Here is a 20,243-nt window from a genome sequence, read left to right as displayed (position 1 = left end):
ATAATATTCAGCAGATTTTATTCATAATTTTCATACACTGCACTTCGCTACTTTCACATTGAAATAATTTTCAGAAAAAAATGTTAAAGGTTTATTTGGATTCATAATACAAGGCAAAAAAAACGTTTAAGTTGTCATAACGACGCTAAAATTTAGAATATCTCTTCTCGTTCAATTCCATGATATAAATTAAGCATGTTTCGAATATAATGTGTCATAAAAATGTTATTAGGGGTGTCCTGGTTCGACTTATTACAAAACAGCCGGCTATTTAGTCGACTATATATCTATGGCTAAACAGTCTAAAAAGTAAGAGAAAAAAAAATATGAAAAATAACAATGCCACTAAATACTTTAACAAACCAAAAAAGATGTACTAGTTCAAAAGCTGTTAAGCCTAGGGCAATTAGTATCAAAAATAAGTCGAACCTAGACACAGCTGAAAGCTTAATAAATTTATATAGATTATAACTTCATAAATATGCTTTGTTTTTTACATTCTATATATGCTCCTTGATTTTAGATGGCGAATTTTTTTTAAAATAAACTAACTTGGCTCTACGGAGGCCGGGAGTGGGAGGAATCGATGCAGTATCGGAAGTATCAGTCGCGTGGTTCTTGTCTTTAGTGCGACGACCATAAGCCACGCTGGGAACCGATAATAGGGCTTTGGAGTCTTCAAGGTGAAAAGAGGGGGTAGAAGAAGAGTCATTGGGAAATGGTGAAGAGGAAGATGAAGAGGAAGCGTACGAAGATGAAGATAAGGAAAGAGTTGAGTTAGAAGCTATAGGAACGGTGGTATTATCTTAAAGGCAGAAATAATAAATAAATCATTTATGGTATTTTCCATGTAAAACTTTTCCTATCAGGATGATATGAAAAGTATAATAGAAAGATAAAAAAATTAGCCCTTCATCTGATGTAATAGTACTAGTGTAAATTGTTTTAAATTAAAATTGTATTTTTGCATGGTGTCTAGAATCTCTTACTTAATATTTTCATTTGTACAGCCTTTTGCCATTTTACTGGTTTTTAGTGTTATTAGGTCGTTGTTTTTAATATATTGTAAATAAATGACTATAATAGTTCTGCCAAAATCTTTGGTAGCATCGATTTTTATCGAAATTAGCTCTCTTTAATTATTGCATTATTATAGTTTTTCGGTTATTTTTAAAGGCTCTGGGAAAATATGCATATTATGAGCCTTTAAAGTTGGCTATATGATATTTATAAATTCTCTGATTATAGACATAGACAAAGGTCTATTCAGTTACCAATTATGATTTCAATGATGCAGGAGCGTACGCAGGAATTTGGTCTGGGGGGAGGGATAATAAAATTTTTTAAGAAATATTATTGTTAATTAAAAATACTAAGCATAAATTTATTAGGACTAATAAATTTTCTAATACACAATTTTAAACTAATGTGAATTAAAAAAATTATATATATAAACCGGCATTGAAAAACTAAAAAATAAATGTGAATTATAAAATATAAAGTGAATATAACTCACGATATGAATCATTTAAATGACCCAAAATTGAAATTTGAATTTTTTGAGCTTTTAAAATATATAAAGTATAAAAAAATTAAATGTTGGAAATATAAATTAATACACAAAAAGTTTCTTAGGAATAATTATATTTTGTATTTTTTGAGCTAATTTTTTAATTATCTATCCTTGCTTGGCGTTAAATGCCTTTGAATATTCAAAAGATCCAAATCATTCAATCTACTTTCAGATGTTGTATTTCATAGGTATGTTTTTCACAGACTTGCAGGCCCGGCCCCCGAGCAGGACCGTATTTTAATTTCTTTTAATATACCCAGGCCGGGCCCGTAATTTTTTTAAAAAAAAACACTCGGGTTGGGCCTGAAATTTTTTTTAGAAAAAATATCCGGGCCGAGCTGTATATTTTAAAACCAAATATTTGAAATCGCCATTATTAGCTATAAAAATCAAAAATAAATATAATTTATTTAATAAAAATTCGGGCCGGGCCTGAAAATTTTTTTAAAAAAAAACCCGGGCCAGAAAAAATTTTTAAAAAAAATCTAGGCCGTGTCCTGCAAATGGTACCTCTGCAAGGCTCTGTTATTCTTCTTAAAAAAGAGAATGTTCTCTCATTAGTTTACTAAAGAGCTGCTAATATATATATATCCATTTTAATACACTGGGAGTATAATCTAAAATGTGTTTGATATAATGCAAAGCATCCATAGCATTTTTTGGAACTGTAACCATAGTTAATCTTTTAATCATAGTTATTCAGCTAATAAGGCATCATAAGATATTTCAACATCTTCATGATAAAAATCTAACAAATATTTATATTTTTTTCCTATCACCATATGAAAAAGGTTGGGAAAGGGGACATTTGTTTATAATACTCTTCTACTGATCCTATATTAATGTTTTGACGATTAGCTTGCTTGCTGCAAGTCGAGGGGGACAAATATTAAACACGTATAGCTCTGCTTTTGACTCAACAATAACATATAAAATATGAAATTCTTCATCAACATTAGATTTCCTTGAGTTATAATAAAATGCTATCCGCTATTCTCATATTCTTAATCAAGTCAATGTTATGTTTTTGAAAAGTATTACATAAAATAGTTGTATAATTAAATAATACATTCTAATGAGAAAAAAAATTTGGAATAAGTATTGAATCCAATAATTTTCTTGCTTCTGACGAAATATTTCTTTCAAGCCATTGTGATATTTCAGTAATAGCATTAATAATCGGCTCTTCTAACTCCATAATAGCTTTTACTGCTTGATGGTGGAGACTCGATCTCGTTGGACAAGCTTGTAATTTCTTTCTCCCTGTTGTACAAGGAGTTTCAGAGATAATTATTATTTGACTAGAAATTTAGATAAATATTACGCCACTAAAATTTGAAAATAATAGGTAAATTACACCAAGGAAAACTTGAAATCGAAATTAATTGATAAAATAACTTAGTAGATGAATGTTATAAATAAATGTAATTAAATATATATATATATGAGATAGGAATAAATATTAACAAATATAAATTAATATTAACAATAAAATTTTTGAAAAATATAATCCGGCATCTGCATTTTTTTGGCTTTGGGGGGGGGGGGGCCGCTGCGTACGCAAATGCAATGATGGCATGCATTGAGGAAATCTTCTGAATTTAGGTAAACATTTATTGATTTTTAAATTAAAAAAAAATAAGGTGACTTTTCATATTAAGGTTCTTTCAATAATTTATTTTGCATTTATATATATAAATATAAATTGTATTTTGTTAATTTGGTTTTAAGCTACAATTTATTGTAATAGATAAAATAGATAAACGATTTTATAAAAGTGTATATGGATATATATTTTAAACATAAATAAATAAATCACTTCATTTCATTTGGTGACGATTTTTTTTTAAAAAAAAGAGACGTATTAAACAAAATGGTTAAAATTATACTATGCCTAACGAAGAATCGAAGAAGATATTTCTGAAGAAAAGAAGAAACATCAACTTCTACTCAATTCCATATTCCAGAATTCGTCAAAGAAAAAGTTAATATTTAGGATTACCTATATAATATAGAACTCATTTTCAAAGTAAAAATATTGTTGATCAAAATAAAAAACAAATTGATATTAGCATACATAGGAACAAAATTAAAAATTTCCACTACCCAAATAATTTAAAGAGCTATAATTATTAACTTTACTAGTAGTCTAGAGATAAGATTTAAGGATATTTCTAGTATTTTCCTATATCATAATAATTTTTTTACTTTAAAAAGATGCGGTAAAACTATTATCAATTTTTCAATCAATTGAAAAGTATTTGTTCTTTATGTAATTTTAAATCGCCGGTTGATAAACTCCTAAGAGATATTTTTATCTTAGGAGTAGGGTTGCCTGAGCTGGACAAAGAACTTCGGTCAAAATATACCTAAGGAAATATCACTTTTGAAGATACTGTGCGTTTAGTGATCGCGTTGTCTTCATTGGAGAAGGAAACCTAGGCAGAAGTTAATAAAATAAATAAGCATAAGCCTAAACAAGGTTCCAAAAATACTTATTTAAGGAATAATAATTATAATAACGTTAATAAATTCAATAATAATAATTATTATAATGCTAACAAATTCAACCATAATAATTATACTCCTAATAATTATAAATCATGTTTTAAACCTAATTTCAACCAGAGGAAAGTAATATGCTTTCGGTGCGGAAAAGCAAACCGCACGCCATACAAATGATTCTATCACGAACACCTCGCCTGTTTTTCGCTAATAAAGCTACAATCGATGCGAAGATAAATGGGCTGCAGTTTACTATGGAATTTGATATTGGTGCTGTGTGTAATGTGATAGATGAGGTTACCTAGAATAGCATAGGCAAACCATCATTATCGCCTGCTTATAAACTAGTGGGATATAATCATAACAAAATCGAAGTATGGGTAAATGTTTAGTAGAGGTCGAAGTAAAGACTATTTTAAATGAGAATTCCCTTATTTTTAGAATGCCTTTTCTTATAGAATTTGATATAAAACTTCCAGAAGAAGTTCGGATTAATAATATAAATATGAATTCAGTTTAAATATTATTGTTTCAAAATTTCCGCAAGTTTTTTTAAAAAAATAGGACAAATAAAATTACAGGAAGCCGTCAGCAAGATACAACCGAGCATAGTGTCGATTGCGCTACCGGCTAGAAGAATTCCATTTCCGTTGCGTCGAACCGTTGAAAATGAGTTGGACAGACTTTTAGTAGAAGGCGTCATCGAGAAGGCGGATCCAACAACAATTCCATCACTTGGGATACGCCAATGGTTAATATCTTAAAAAAATCCGGTGTCGTGGGGATATTCTGAGATTTTTGCTTAACAATCAAGAAATATTTAGCGATAGATAACAATTTACTACCAACTTTCGTCGACCTGACAAATAGGATCACGGGTGGTAAAATATTTTCAACGATAGATTTAAGAGATGCGTTTTTACAATTCGGAGTTAGTCCAGAATGTAGGGACTTTTTAGTAATTTCGACTCAGGTCGATTATTACCGATACCAAAGAATCCCTTTTGGGTTGACTAACGCTTCGATAATATTTCAAAGCATGCAAAACCTATTAAAGGGAATTCCTATGGTTAGTGTAATTTTAGACGACGTATTTATTGCAGGCGAGAATAATTTATAGTTAATCTAGAAGAGGTATTAAGAAGATTTGATAAGGCTGGACTGACAACGATGACCTATAAAATTAAAATAGAGAAAGTCAGTAACTTATTTAGGTCATGTTATTGACGAATTCGGAATTCACCCTATAGAAGATAATATTATGCCATAAAAAATTGTAAAACACCGTATAATGTTAAAGAATTACGTTCGTTTCTTGGAATCGTGAATTACCATGAGTCATTTATAAAAAATTTACATTATATTTGTGAGTCTTTACACTGACAAACGAGTAAAAATGTTAGTTGGTTTTGGTCAGCTAAAGAAAATGAAATATTTAATTAATAGAGTTAAAAAAATACTATCAAAAGAAGATACAATAATTCCTTATTCAGCCGAATATTCCTGTCGTCATTTCTTGTGACGCTTCCGAAGATGGTTTTGGAGCTGTTATTGCACACCGATTTCTTACTGGCCAGGAGAAACCGATTGCTTATGCATCGAGAACCCTTTCGGCGGCTGAAAAGAATTGCGCCATAATTGATCGGGAGGCTTCGGCGATCATGTTCGCTATCGAGAAGTTTCATCAATATATTTATGGAATACATTTTATTTTGGTTACGGATCATAAACCTTTAAAATATATCTTAGGTGTTAAAAGAGACCTAAATAAAATAACAAATAACCGTTTATACGGTGGGCGACAAAGATATTAAATTACGACTGAGATAATTCATAGGCCTGGTAATCAAAACAAATGTGCCGACTCTCTGTCCAGTTTGGGGGTAGAGAAAAAAACTATTGAAGTTACAAAAAAATTCGAAGATGAAATTAGAGAATTAAAAATTAGCAGTAAAATCGTAAGTGAAACGAGCAATGATATCAATCTGAAAGAGATTATTAAATTAATTAAAAATCGTTGGTATATTAATAATATAAATAATTATTCGGTGATTTAAAAAATTTTTTTTTAATTAAAGATAATATATCGTTCGAAAGGATTATTATTTTATAATGATAGAATTATTATTCCCGATAATCTAAAGATGGAGGTTTTGAATGTTATTCATCAAGGACATCTTGGAGTAGTAGGGATGAAATCATTAAGTAGATTATATGTTTTTTAGACAAATCTTGATCGTGATGTTGAAGAGTTCGTTATGCAAGAGTTGTCAGGAGGGAAGATCGGGAGCCAGAGAAGTGCCGTTATACAATTGGAACATTCCTACCTGACCTTGTGAACGAATACACATTGATTTGAGAGCCCCGTATCTGGAAAGTATTGGTTAATTTGCGTAGACGCTTTCACCAAATGGGTTGAAGTTACAATTTTAACAAATATTAATTCGGCGAGTGTAATAAATTATATGCGTAATTATTTCGATAGATTTGGGCTACCTCGCTACATTGTCTCAGATAACGGTACTCAGTTTACTGGATCTGAATTCAAAACGTTTCTTTTTAAAAACAACTAAAACATTTTAGATCGGCCTCTTATAGCCCCAAACGGATGGTTTGGCTGAGCGTTATATACATACGATAAAGACGCGTTTTGCTGGAAGGAGAGGTGGGACTCCGGACCAGTTAAATTTAGCGAATGTTTTATTACGCATCGAAATATTCCAAATGCAACTACCGGCAAATCCCCTGCCGAAATAATGTTTGGAAGGCCGCTCAAGACGACGTTAGATCAATGAAAATACATACGTAAATAAATACACATTGTAATAATTTTATACATTTGGATTGGTTTCTTTAATATGTTGATAACATTGATGGCAATATCAATTTTTTGTTCATTGCGAGCATGGCAGCGCAAAAAGGAGGGTACAAGGGTGGCTACTCCTGACTTGAAATGTTTTATTGATAGAGTGATTTATAAACAATATGTGCATGCAATAAATATATAATAAAAAATTTTAATATGAAGACGTAAAATAAATGAATTCAGAAGATTTCATCAGTCACCAAAATGCTCCATAATCTGATTTAAGATTTTAAAAAATAATTCATCCAATTTTAAAAGCTGATATCAATCAACATACATATTTCCTTATTGATTTTAGCAAAAAGATCGACATAATTAGACAGATCTATTAGAGTCAATAATTTATAATATATTAAAAACAGCCAAATTAATCAGCTGATCACAATGAAGGCATTGATATTTATCTTAAATTGAATTTGTATTCAAGATATTCCAACTTGAATATGAATATATTTTTTATTTTTGAGAGCAGACCTGAGCAAAGGAGGGTCATATACACTAATCTTTACTCGTACTAAACCTGAACTCAGGTTCGCTCTATGGCTGCATCATACACGTTTTAATATAATTGTCTTATGATATTTACATTTCAAGATGAGATAATTGATTTTAAATATTAAATATAATGTTAATATTTTCTGGTGGTTTAATATAATAATGTAATATTCATTTTAGAAAAATATCCCAAAATTAGAAATTAAGGCTAGTTCATTTTAACGCGCAACGATTCAGGTAAAATTTTACACAATCAGTCTCTTAAAATGTTTCGAAATAGAATGCTTTACTCTTGTGCCCACATCCTGTGTTGCCTAGGGAATGATCGCTATTGCTGGAGGAAGTGTCAATAATGCTTTTACCATCACCTGATAAATTAATATACTATGTTTATCAGAGAACAATGAAGTATACCTTGTAACATATAATTTTAATAGCAGAATTTGAAAAAAACCTTCAGAGATTTTTTTGTCCAAAATTTTTTGAAGATCACAAAATTGACATTTTTTTTAAAGATCAAAATCCTTTTTTTTTAAATTTGTGATTTCATCATCAAAGATTCTTCATACACAAAAATAAAAAAAGATTTACATAGATTTGGAATTTAGGTAAAATAAAGAACCTGTTTGGCCATTCTTAAAAATATCTTCAGACAAACATCTTTAAAGCATTTTATTTTGAGGTGAATTTCAAACTCTGCTAATTAGTGCTCTTTTTAACTTAGTTAGTTATAAAGAAACCAATTAATTTTAAAAAACGAGGTAAATAATTATAAATACAAGAAGACCACTATTTAAGAAGAAATAACTTGATTTCGATTGTAGTTCTTTCGCTATTTCGACATTCTGGTTTTGATTCTTACCGGAAACGATCCTTCCTTCTAGCAAATTCACCCAAATAACTTCATCGGCATGATTGCCTATATGTCGAGCGGTGACATTTTTACTCAAAGGCTTTCGAAAATACACGTGATTAAGAACTAACGCCATGATAGTGTTATTACCAAGTTTATCTTAAAAAAATTAAATGTTAAACCAACTAGTAGTAATAGTAAAATAATTTAATTAGTGTGGTATAATAAAAAGATGGTCATTGGATACCAAGAGATAGGTATAAAAATGCCACTGTTTGTGTAATTCACAAAATAAAGGGTTATCATCTGTCAAAACGAATTAAAAAGAGATTAAATTGTCAATTACCATATCCCATATTAATTTTTCAATATTATCAACAAGGAGATTTTTGAACTATGTATGTACGAATTCTTTCCTATTTCAGGGATTTACAAAGGTGCCAGTCAGCAGGATAATTTAAATATAAAGAAAATACCCTGGTGTAATATTTTATGTAAGTTTATTATATCAAGGGTTAGCTTTAAAGTCCTTTTATTTATACAAGTGTTTGATACAATTATTTAATACCTGAATTTAGTATTTCCGTGGTGTGTGGATTTTGCTGATAATAGTACTGGCTGGTAGGGATAAGAATGAATTGGTAAAAAAATTAAAATTAAGGGGTGTATAAATTTGGTAAAATAATGGGTGGAAAACATACATGGTGTCTAAGGCTTATTTGTTGTATAGTGCAGAAGAAGAGTTATCTAACCTGATTGAAAGTTAGAGTAGGTAAATTCTTCCAAATATTTAGGTTTGACTTTGAAAAGTGATGACAAATTAAATGGTGATTCACGAGAAAGAGCAAAATTAAACCATTAAATGTAATGTGCACTTTATAGTTTTGTAATAATCGTAATAAAGAGGACATTGATTGACGATAGAAAAAACATCAATTAGAATCGACACTAAAAAATATACTAATTAATTTAAATTATATTTTAAAAGTACTGTTGTATCTGTCGATTTGTAATTGACATTTAAGGATTTTTTGTGAATATATTTTCTAAAAGATTATTATTGATTTAATTTTCCTTTTCAAAAAGAAGATGATCTGATAATTTTAAATTTTGTAAAAATATGTGCGACAGTTTGGTGGGTGCAGTGTTGTAAACTATAGGATGAGACACTTGCAGAAAAATGTAACAATACATTGGAAATACACAGCCAAAATAAAAAGATAAAAGAATTATATTTGTATGAAATGTATAAAATTAAAAATAAGAAAGTAGAGAAAAATTGGAATAGATGGAAGGCAAAAAAAGAAGTTTAAATGTAAAATGTTTTAAAAAAAGAAATTTGGGTATATGTAATAATTTAATTTAAATAAAAAATATTAATAGAATTAAATTTATAATTTATAAAAGTAAAGTTAATTTTGAATTATGAAAAATTAAAGAAAATTTGATTTAAAAAGAAAGAAGAGGACGAAAATTCAATAGAGTGATTTTATTTTAAAAAATTCTTTTTTAGAAAAGTTATTTTACAATAAATAGAATTTATATAAGTGATAAAAAGTAAAACATGGGTTCAAAGGAGTTTATTTTTATTTTAGAGGTTGGTGATATAAATGGAGGACCATTATATATTACTGTGATAAAAGTTTACTTTCGGAAATTGTTTTTTGGGGACCATTTTGGATATGGTGAAGGGTTTCTGTATGATATGTTTTGATTTTAACTTTTAAACCCAGTGTTATTAAGTTTTATTTTGTAAGTCTTAAGACTCATGTGTGGAATAGGCATCTATCATAGGAAAAAAAGACCTCTCTCACTTAATACAAGAGAGAAAAGATTGCTCAATATATAAATTTTGGGATTATAATTAGCATGAATAATTTTTTAAGTATAATGTGAAAAAAAAGGTATAATGTGTATTGATTTTTAAAAAATGATGAAAAACATTTTGTTAATGTTAAAAAAAATGAAATGAAAATTATGGATGTGAAATATAGAAAATGAAGAATTGACAATATGGTGGTGGAAAAGAATTTAACTTATTATGATTTAATTTTATTTACAAAATTATAAAATAAAAGTACATCTTCTATCTAAAATTTAAGATATATTTATATAAAACTTTTTCAGTAAATATTTGATATAATAAAATAGAATAACTTCGATAGGTTAAATAGTGTAAGAAATAAAAATGTTTTTGTAACTAATTATTCAAATAAGTTCTTACAAATGTATGAATAAATTTAAGCGTAATTTACAAGTTCCAAATAAATATTTTCATTATAAAATTCTCCCTCTTCTAAGAAATTTCCTCATAGTACGATATAAGATATCTTCGAGAGCTTATTGTCCAAATGGTTTAGCTGATATTGTTGTTGCATAAGTCGTATTCGTTATCGTTGACGTGTCTACATCGCATTTGATTTTATATATTGATTGGTTTGCCAAATCGTTTTTGAGTTTGTACGTAAGTTTGTCCAAATCGTTAGCTTGTTATTCTTTCGTAGGTTGTTTTTATCAATCGTTAATTCGTATAGTAAGTTTACTTGTCGTACTCAGTTGTTATTAATATCAATTTACAAACTTGTTATCATCATCAATCAGTTATGAATAATTAGGAATAATTGATCGAATTAGATATTAGAATAAATGGATTATCGGAGTAATATATGGAATATAATAGAATTGAATAATTGTTATAATGAAAATATTTATTTGGAACTTGTAAATTACGCTTTGATTTGTTTATATATATATACAAGACCTTATTTAAATAATTTGTTATAAAAACGTTTATATTTCTTACTTTATTTAACCTCGCGAAGATGATATTTTATTTTATTATATTTTTCGTATTCAAATATTTACTGAAAAAGATTTATATAAACATATCTTAAATTTTAGATAGATGTACATTAAATATAAAGAATAACGCGATGAAATAAAAATGGGCAAACCCTATATATGAAAGTTAGGATTAAAAATAAGTAAAGTTAGATGTTGAACATGTGATAAAGATGGATTGAAAATAAAGAATGGGTCATAAATAGTTCAAATTTTTAAAAAGAATAAAGTTAAAAGTTTATATTACGGTAAGGTAAATTAATAAAAATATTTTGATTTTATATAAGTAAATGTGGATTTATATATATATCGGGGTTGAGGGGCAATTAGTTAGTTTTTTTCCCTACTTTTATGATAGTTGTTACCTGTTATTTAGAAATAATATCTTTTTATTCTTTATAACCCCCTCCCCCCTTCAGGCTAGGTCCCCAGGCCTGCAAAAAAAATTTGTTTTAGGTCAATGTCTGATCCATAGTTGATAATAGAATTCCCAAGCGTCCAAGTTGATAATAATTTTGAAAAATTTTCCCTAAGCCCGTCCAATATAATTCATAGAAATATTTTCCAAGCCCAGCCCCACTCATAATAATTTTAAAAAATTTTTCTCAAACCTGGCCAACGCGTAATAATTTTGAAATTTTTTTCTCAAGCCTGGAGATAGGTAAATCTCTAAAAACCATATTCATTTTTATTCTTTTTAATCTCGCTCAATCCTACTTCAGACCAAGATCAACTCATTAGGACCAATAGTGAATACTATTTTTTGAGTAAAAATATATTTAAATTAGCTTTTACCTGAGACCCATATAAATATTATGCTTAATATTTAATATAAAAAAATTTCCAGCAGGTTCATTCTCATAATCATGTTGAGAAAATTTTCTCAAGCCCGCCAAAGACCATAATAATTTTGGCAGTTAAGAACTGAATCAGAATATGAAAGTTGCATGAGCCTTGGTTTTTTGATCAGGCCTAGCTATGTCTGCAAAAAAAAATTTTCAGGCCAATGTCTAACCCATATTTAAAATTCAAAAATCTTCAAGCATCTCTATTTTAAATTTTATCCAATATGATTTCCATCACAAATTTAAATTTTGATATTTCTAATACTCTTAATGCTTACTGTATTGCAACAATTTTACCTCTTTTCTCCTAAATTTTAATATTTTTAAAAAATTTATTAATAAAATATATTTAGTACCATACACACAAACTAAATAATTACCCTTCAACACCGTCAGCTAGTTATGGTAATAAACGGCAAAATTTTAAAAATATCAGCTATTAATTAATATATATAATATATATAATTAATATTTTAAATTTAATTATTCAATGCATCTTTGAAACGGGAGGTTTGTGGTTCGACTCTCGTAGATAGCAAAAAATTAACATTACATTATACAGTCTCCTTAAATTTTAAATACAATAGAGAGATAAGAAAACGATCGTGTTTTGATTATGGAGATTATATATATTAGATATAAACGGTAATGGAGGGAGCCATTAGATAATATTAGAATATTCTTTATTTTTAAAATTTTGGAGGTTATATAAATGAATGGAGACGGTCATTTGATATTATTTTAGACCCAAGGAAAGGGGGAAAGTAGTCCATCGTATAATAAAAGACTCATGTGAATATTAGGATTCGAAATTTTGTGTTCAATATCTGAAATTTTGTTTCTGGGATAATGTTAAAAGGAAAGAATAAAACACATTAGGATATAATTTAAAAAAAACACATTTGATTGACTTACTTATTGTAAATATTCTGTCCAATCAACTACAATGATGTTGGATTAATAACACCAAGCCTAAGATAGAATGATAATGATTCACCAATGATGTTATGGATCAATCAAGCTATGACCTGCCAATCAACTACAATAATGCTGGATGATATCAAGCCTAAGATAGAATGATCATGACTGACCAATGATGCTATAACCCACTAACTGTTAGCACAATGACAATTATATATGGTCAAGAAAAAAATATGGAGCTTCCTGGAACAGAAAAAGATAATTTAAATAATTAATAATTTTTGCAATTCTTAAATCATTTATCAAATTTATGTGGACATTTACTTGGATTATATGTATATATGCGTAAATTGTATTTTTCACCCCAGTTTATTTCTCAAGAAAGGGGGGCGTATCTGTCCATTTGTAATTACCATTTATGGACGTTTTGTTAATATATTTTCTAAAAGATTATTATTGATTTTAATTTTCCCTTGTTTCAAAAAGAAGATGGATCTGATAATTTTCAATGTTAAATATATGTGAGAAATACAATATAAAAAAATATTCTACGAAAGATAATTCAAATTCCAAAAAAAAATTAGTAACCTTCTCCGTTAAGCAATCGAAAAGAAATGGATACGAGAGACGCTTGATACCATTTAGGTTTGTCTCCAATGGAAGTAGGATCGGAGACTCCTATTTTAACCCTTTGAAAGGCCGCGTTGTTTGGGCAAAGTGACCATTCGGCAAAAAATTCGAAAGCCTTTAAATAAATTATAATATATTTTTATAAATGGAGACAGGAATGGTATCTAATTGAAAGAAAATTTGGTATTTCTTAAATTAAGCCATTCCACTAAAATGTATATATGTTTAGAGATCATCGATTTTTAAGGAATTAGTAATTATAAGTAATTACCGTTTTCAAGGATGTAATCAGTAATTAATTATATTTAGATGATTAATTGCAATCATTTATATATTTTTTAAAATAATTTAGCGGTAATATGATGATTGATTTACAGTACGTTTTTATTTTGGACTCCGATGAAACCTACGACAAAGTAGTTAATTTCTCTTCTAATATAATTTCACAGTCATGGACGCTGAATCTAAATTGTCAATATTCAGTCCAACATTTTTATCAAATAATAGAAAAATAATTAATATACGGGCGTAAAATATGCTATCCTGCCGTTAAATCATAAATGGTCATATCAAACCACCAGTAATTTCCTAAAAAAGTTATATTTAAATATTAATTTTTTGTTACTAATCTTATGAATCATTTTATGTTGACACTGACACAAAAACTTTATTATTTTTAAATGAATTATCAAGAGCAAATATATATACCAAATGATAACAAAATAAAAAATATCATAAAAATCTTATGTCATCAGGCTAGTCTAATAAATTGATTGCCATTTTATTAATAAAAGGCTAACATCTTTAGTTTTGTCGTCAATATTCATAAATTTGAATGAAAGTAAAAAAATGTATGTCGTATATATTGAATGTTTAAAAACTTGATTTAGGAGGAATTATATTCCAGCATGTGGTACCTAGTCTATAAATTTCACACAATTAATAAAATTTTGAATCAAATATAATTTAAATGAATATCTATAAATTTTTAAAATATCAAAGTTAACCCAAAATTTGATGTAAAATTGTTCGAAATTCCGTAGCAAGGAATTTCCAGCTGGAGAGGGAAGCAACTGTTTACTCAGGGGGGCCAATATTTTTTAAATAAACAAATAGTTAGGGACTCATAGAAATTATTTATTATTATTATTAAAAATTTGTAAAAGACGATTTTTATTTTTAAATTTTAACATAAATAGATTAAAAACTGAATTTTGTGTTATTTTTTTTCTCATAAGCCATTAATATTAGATTTTGTTTACGTCGATCTTTCATCGATTCTCTAGTGTTCGATAGAATTCTCTTTAGTGTAGAAAATGAGGCCTCACAAAAAGACGTTGATACATGATGATAGCTGCAGAGTAATTTATACAATTCTTTAAATGAAAGATATTTACCTAATATTTACGATATTTTCAAAATCATCATTCTTTAACTTCTGCAAAATATTAATCATTTTGTTATTTTCATTTCATGATGTAACGTTTCCATATTCAAGTTCGATAATGATTCTAATGGGATCATTTTATTTCATATAAAATTATTATGGACAAGGGGGGGGTATTAAAACATGATGGAAGATTATAATCATCTTGTGTATATATAAATTTTTTAAAGAACTCAGAGATCTTCATGGGCCGGGCCGGCCCATCTAATATTACATTTTCTAGCGGGCCTGGGCCAGGCCTGGATTTTAAAATTTTTTTAATGGGCTTGGGCCTAAAATGACTAAATTTAAATTACAGGCCTGAATTTTTAAAAAATTTTTAATGGGCTTTTGGGCCTAAAATGACTAAATTTGAATTATTTAAAACAGTTGCTAATTTAAAGAAATATTGTCTTTTTTTTCTTCTAATAATAATAAATTTCAGTATTGTAAACAAAATGATTGCCTAAATATATTTAAATATTGTTTATTTTCATTAAATAAAAAAAAATTAAATTATTGGATATGGGCTTGGGCCGGGTTTTTAAATTTTTTTTGAAACTTATCATAGGCTTGGGATTTTTTTTTAACATTAGATATAGGCCGGGCTGGGCTTGGGCCTAAAAAAATTTTTTACTGCGGGCCTGGGCCGGGCTTGGTCAAAAAACTAAGGCCCATGAAAGTCTCTGAAAGAACTCTATTTCTTTTTCACAAACAAATTGAAATTTGGTATTGACTAAAAAATTTGAAGATTTGTAGGCGTTTTACGTACTCTAGATGATTAAGAGATGAGATTAAATTTTGATACAAGTTTCTTAACCTTAATTCTTATCAAATCAAATGAATTATAACTTCTTTTATTTGTTAATATATTAATTGTGGAATCAATACAATTTTTAGTACTCACTATATTAGTGCCTACTGACTGTGGATATTTATTTAGTAAATCTATTGTTATTAATAATTAGGCCAATATAATGTAATTTATATTAATGCATTAAGACCAGAGGCTTTGATTGAATCATGAGTGAAAAGCTCGGAGTTAAGAGTTCTATTAGAGAAAAGTAAAATAATACTTCACCAATAGCCAAAATTCTCATACATGATCAGGGTTCCCATGTCTCCCCCCATCAGTGGGAGTCTCCCACAATTTTTTAGTTTACCCACATACATCTCACTCCCACAAAACTCCCACAATTAGAAATCTCCCACAATTTTTTAATTTCTCCCACATTTTTTTTTTAGCATTTTATTGTTTTTAATATATAAATAATAATTTTGAGAGACAGTATTTGATTATTTTTATATTTTTAAAATAAATTTTAAATATTTATTCGAAAAATTTGTCTAGTTCTTTTATTTTATTTTTCCGCTCTAAAATAAATTTTTTATAAAATTCTCCAATTCTCCACTCGACATTTTCAAAATTTTTGTGTTAGAAAGAATAGAAGTTAGAACAGTATGTATAATTATTATAAATATATTTTAAATTACTTAATATATTTTATATCGTTATCTAGAATTGCAGTGCTCCACTCGATATTTTCAAAATTTCTGTGTTAGAAGAATAGAACTTTTAGAAGTGGATATTATATCCCATATACCAAACAGATTAAAATAATAAAATGTTCTATTTTGCTAAAAAAATAATTCGAGGATGAAATGTCAGAAGCATATTTGGGATTAGTTTCACATGTAAGAAATCTACTTCATGTAGTTAATATTCAGTTGCAATCAGAAGATTCTTTATTGATAAAGATTCACAAAATCATGCTACAGCTCTGTTCATCTCTACAGTTAAAAATAGATAATAAATTTTATGGCGCTATTGCTAAAAATATCATATTAAAATGTTCAAATATTACTATAATTAACGTATTTTTAAATGAAGCAAATATTTTTATTAAGACAATTTTGGAATATTTACAATTAAGATTTGAATAACTCTATTTACAAGTGTATAAATATTATGACCTTGGAACAGAAACCATCATTTGATGGTTTTTGTAATTTAATAAATATATTAAAATTACCGATAGACATTGAAGCCTTGTTTGAAGAGATTGTAATTTTTTCCATTTTTTATGATTCGCCAGAATACTTAAAGTTAGATGGTCTAAAAGCAGAGGAGAAATGGGTGGAATTTTTTCGTAATAACGATAAATCCCCATGCTTGGAAAAAATTTGCGAGTATGTTTTCTCCTTACCTCATTCTAATGCCTCATCGGAGCGCATTTTTAGCCTGATGAGGACTGCCTGGAGAAAGGAGAGAAATCGAATTGCTTTAACAACATTAGAGGCCGAGTTAATGGTTAAACAAAATTATAAAATGTCATGCCAGGAATTTTATAAATATCTTAATAACGACGGTAAACGTTTAGTTCCATTATTTAAATCTCAAATAAAATATAATTAACTATAACTATTTGACTTTCTATATTTTATAAAATCTTATTTATACATTTGCATAAAATCAAATAAATTTATTTTTTACATTGTAAAATTAATATTTTGAATATATCATAAAAATAAAGAAGCATTACAATCTCCTCAAACATGACATCATATTAAATCTTATTAATAATTATCCGATAATAGTAATAATATTCTTACTTTGGTATTTCCGCAGCATAATTTAGTGAACCTTTATTAAATTATATTCTTCTGATTGCAACTGCATATTAACAGCATATAGTAGATTTCCTGTATGTAAAATTCCTAAATATACTTCTGCCATTTATTTTTGAAAATTTTTTTCAAAATATTAGGACAGCTTTTATAATCTATTTATTTTTTAAAGGTTTGTAAAATTTTAAAATTCTACGATGGCGCGTATTAGGAATAACCTGTCAACCAACATTATGCTGACTCAATTCTGTAAATACACTCTGGTTTTTGCCAAATTCACTGAGGAATTATCAGATCAGAAAGCTGCCATGCAATTCATTGGTAATGCCAAATCTGCCATATTTACCATTATATATGGTAAGCTATGTCTTTGGATATTTCATAACTGGAGAAAATTTTTTTAATAGTTTTATTGAAATGACATTAATTTTGTTGAAATAGGGGAGGATCAAGGGAAATGTTTTGATATCTCCTTATTAGATGCATCTGTTAGAATTGCATATGTTTGCACATCTTTCAAATCGTCAAGAATTGACCTTCTGGATTTATATCCTAAAACATCGATGATAGCTTTGCTCATTTGTGTTCTACAAAGTATACTTTTCATTTATATTAGTCGTTAAATATTATGGGGAAAGATTCTACTAACATTGTGATGTTAAGTAGCTCTCTTAATGTTGTACTGCATGATAGGTATTTACCATTTCTACAATTGTAGTTGCATCTGTATTATTTCTTATTTTTGAAGAATATTTTTGTTTTGCAATAGAAGTTGATAGACTGTCCTGTACTGATTTATGCTTATAAGATTTTTGATGCCTTAAAATATCATATTCTCTTCCCCCATTGTATTAACTAAATACTGTAAAACAACTTCCCCGCACTGATTATAATTATTTTTTACATTGTAAATTTAAAATTGTTTGTTTTTTTATAAAATCTTATTAATACATTAGCATAAAATATATTTTTTTACATTGTAAAATTACAATTTTTTTATAAAATTTTATCTTGTTTACATTCTTTTGTATTTAAAAAAGATCGTTGGTTATTATTTTTAAACAAAATTAATATATTATAATAAATCAATATGTTATTTTGATAATAAAGATAGATTTAAGAAATTTTGGTTGCGTATTTTATTTTGGAAAATAGTTACCTATTTTATTTTGGAAAATAGTTGGCTATTTTATTTTGAAAAATAGTTGGCTATTTTATTTTGAAAAATAATTACCTATTTTATTTTGAAAAATAGATTCGATTTTATATTTATAAAAAATAATAAGCGGGCAAAAATTTTTTTTTTAGCAATTTTCATATTTCTCCCACAATTTTTATATTACTCCCACAAAATACCGAATTTCTCCCACTTGAAAATTTTGACCTGGTAACCCTGTACATGATACGAAATGTTTCTAAATAACCTTTCCATCTCTGGTCCAAGTCTCTTAAGAGTATGGCCTGTATGTTTACATTAAAAAAATTATATAATGCATAGATAAATTAAAAAAATTAGAAATGTTAACAATATTATTATTGTTGTATCTGTTGATATATAATTAACATTTATGGATCTTTTTCAATTGATTTTGCATAAAAGATAGGTAACTTTATTCTTTGGGAACGTATTTTAGAATACATATTTATATATATTGATTATTTCAATTATACAGATTTATAATATTGGTGCCTGTATTTCTTGAGATTATATACCTGTAGTGTTGTTAAATGGCTCGTTTTGAGCCGATTTTTAAAACGGCTAACTCAATACTTCATCCAGAAAACTATTACCCAAGCCTGAAGATTTTTCTCATAGAAGGAACAAAGGTCAAGATATATATTAACGAAATTTTTAGGCTTAGGGCAATATTTTTTGGCGAAAATATTGAATTAGCCGTTTTTAAAAATCGACTCAAATCGAGCCGTTTATGAAAACTATATACCTGAGATATGCGACGGCACATTGGAAAACCACTATACACAGCCAAAATAAAGAATTGAATGAATCATATTTATAAAAAATATAAAAATAAGAAGGTAGAAAAAAATTAGAATAGATGGAGGATAAAAAGGAAAGAGAAAAAAAGAGAAATTTAAATGTAATGAATATGTTTTGAAAAAAAAATTGGTGTGGGTTAAAATGTTTTGATATTTATAAATTTTGAATTTAATATTTGATATAATTTATATATGTTATATATTTTAATATTTTTATTATATTAATGTTTATATAGTTAGAAGAATTAAATTTTAAATGCATGAATTTATAAAAGTAAAAAGTTGATGTTGAATTTAAAAAATATATATATAAAGAAAATTTGGTTATATTCAAAAAAAAAGAGAGGAATAAAATTCAATAAAGTGTGTTTATTTAAAAAAAAAATTTTAAGTTATTTAAAATAGTTAAATTTTGAGGAAATAAAAGATAAGATAGAAAGTAAAGTATGAGTTTAAAAGGTTTTCAATTGTCTTAATTCAGAGAATTAAAATAAATGATAAAAAGTAGAACATGGGTTTAAAAGATATTTTTATATTATTGTGATAAATTTTTTTTGGGAAACATTGGATATGGTATATATATATATATTAATGTATTTTGGAAAAATTTTTAAACCATTGGATATGGTTGAGGTAATAATAATTTTTGTACCATTGGATTT

The 20,243-nt window shown here is 27.4% G+C and overlaps 1 protein-coding gene across 8 annotated transcripts in view; it reads right to left on the bottom strand.

Annotated features, from left to right (window-relative positions):
* The window catches only part of LOC135931436 (MAP kinase-activating death domain protein-like), a 120,024-nt gene that overhangs the window by 35,157 nt on the left and 64,624 nt on the right, over window positions 1-20,243 (bottom strand). For all 8 annotated transcript variants that reach the window (XR_010573039.1, XR_010573040.1, XM_065468538.1 and 5 more), the window contains exons 11-14: window positions 13,488-13,644; window positions 8,248-8,451; window positions 7,730-7,807; window positions 553-805 (exon numbers count right to left, since the gene is read on the bottom strand). Coding sequence is in view for 6 of the 8 variants with exons in the window: in XM_065468538.1 (XP_065324610.1) it covers window positions 553-805; window positions 7,730-7,807; window positions 8,248-8,451; window positions 13,488-13,644 (692 nt within the window). In the remaining 2 variants the exon portion in view is untranslated. The remainder of the gene's footprint in view (window positions 1-552; window positions 806-7,729; window positions 7,808-8,247; window positions 8,452-13,487; window positions 13,645-20,243) is intronic.

The sequence above is a fragment of the Gordionus sp. m RMFG-2023 genome, chromosome 1 (assembly GCF_954871325.1).
Source record: "Gordionus sp. m RMFG-2023 chromosome 1, tfGorSpeb1-WG-v2, whole genome shotgun sequence".
NCBI classification, from domain to species: domain Eukaryota; kingdom Metazoa; phylum Nematomorpha; class Gordioida; order Chordodea; family Parachordodidae; genus Gordionus; species Gordionus sp. m RMFG-2023.
Note: the sequence above shows the minus strand (reverse complement) of the source record. Positions and strands in the feature narration are given on the sequence as shown.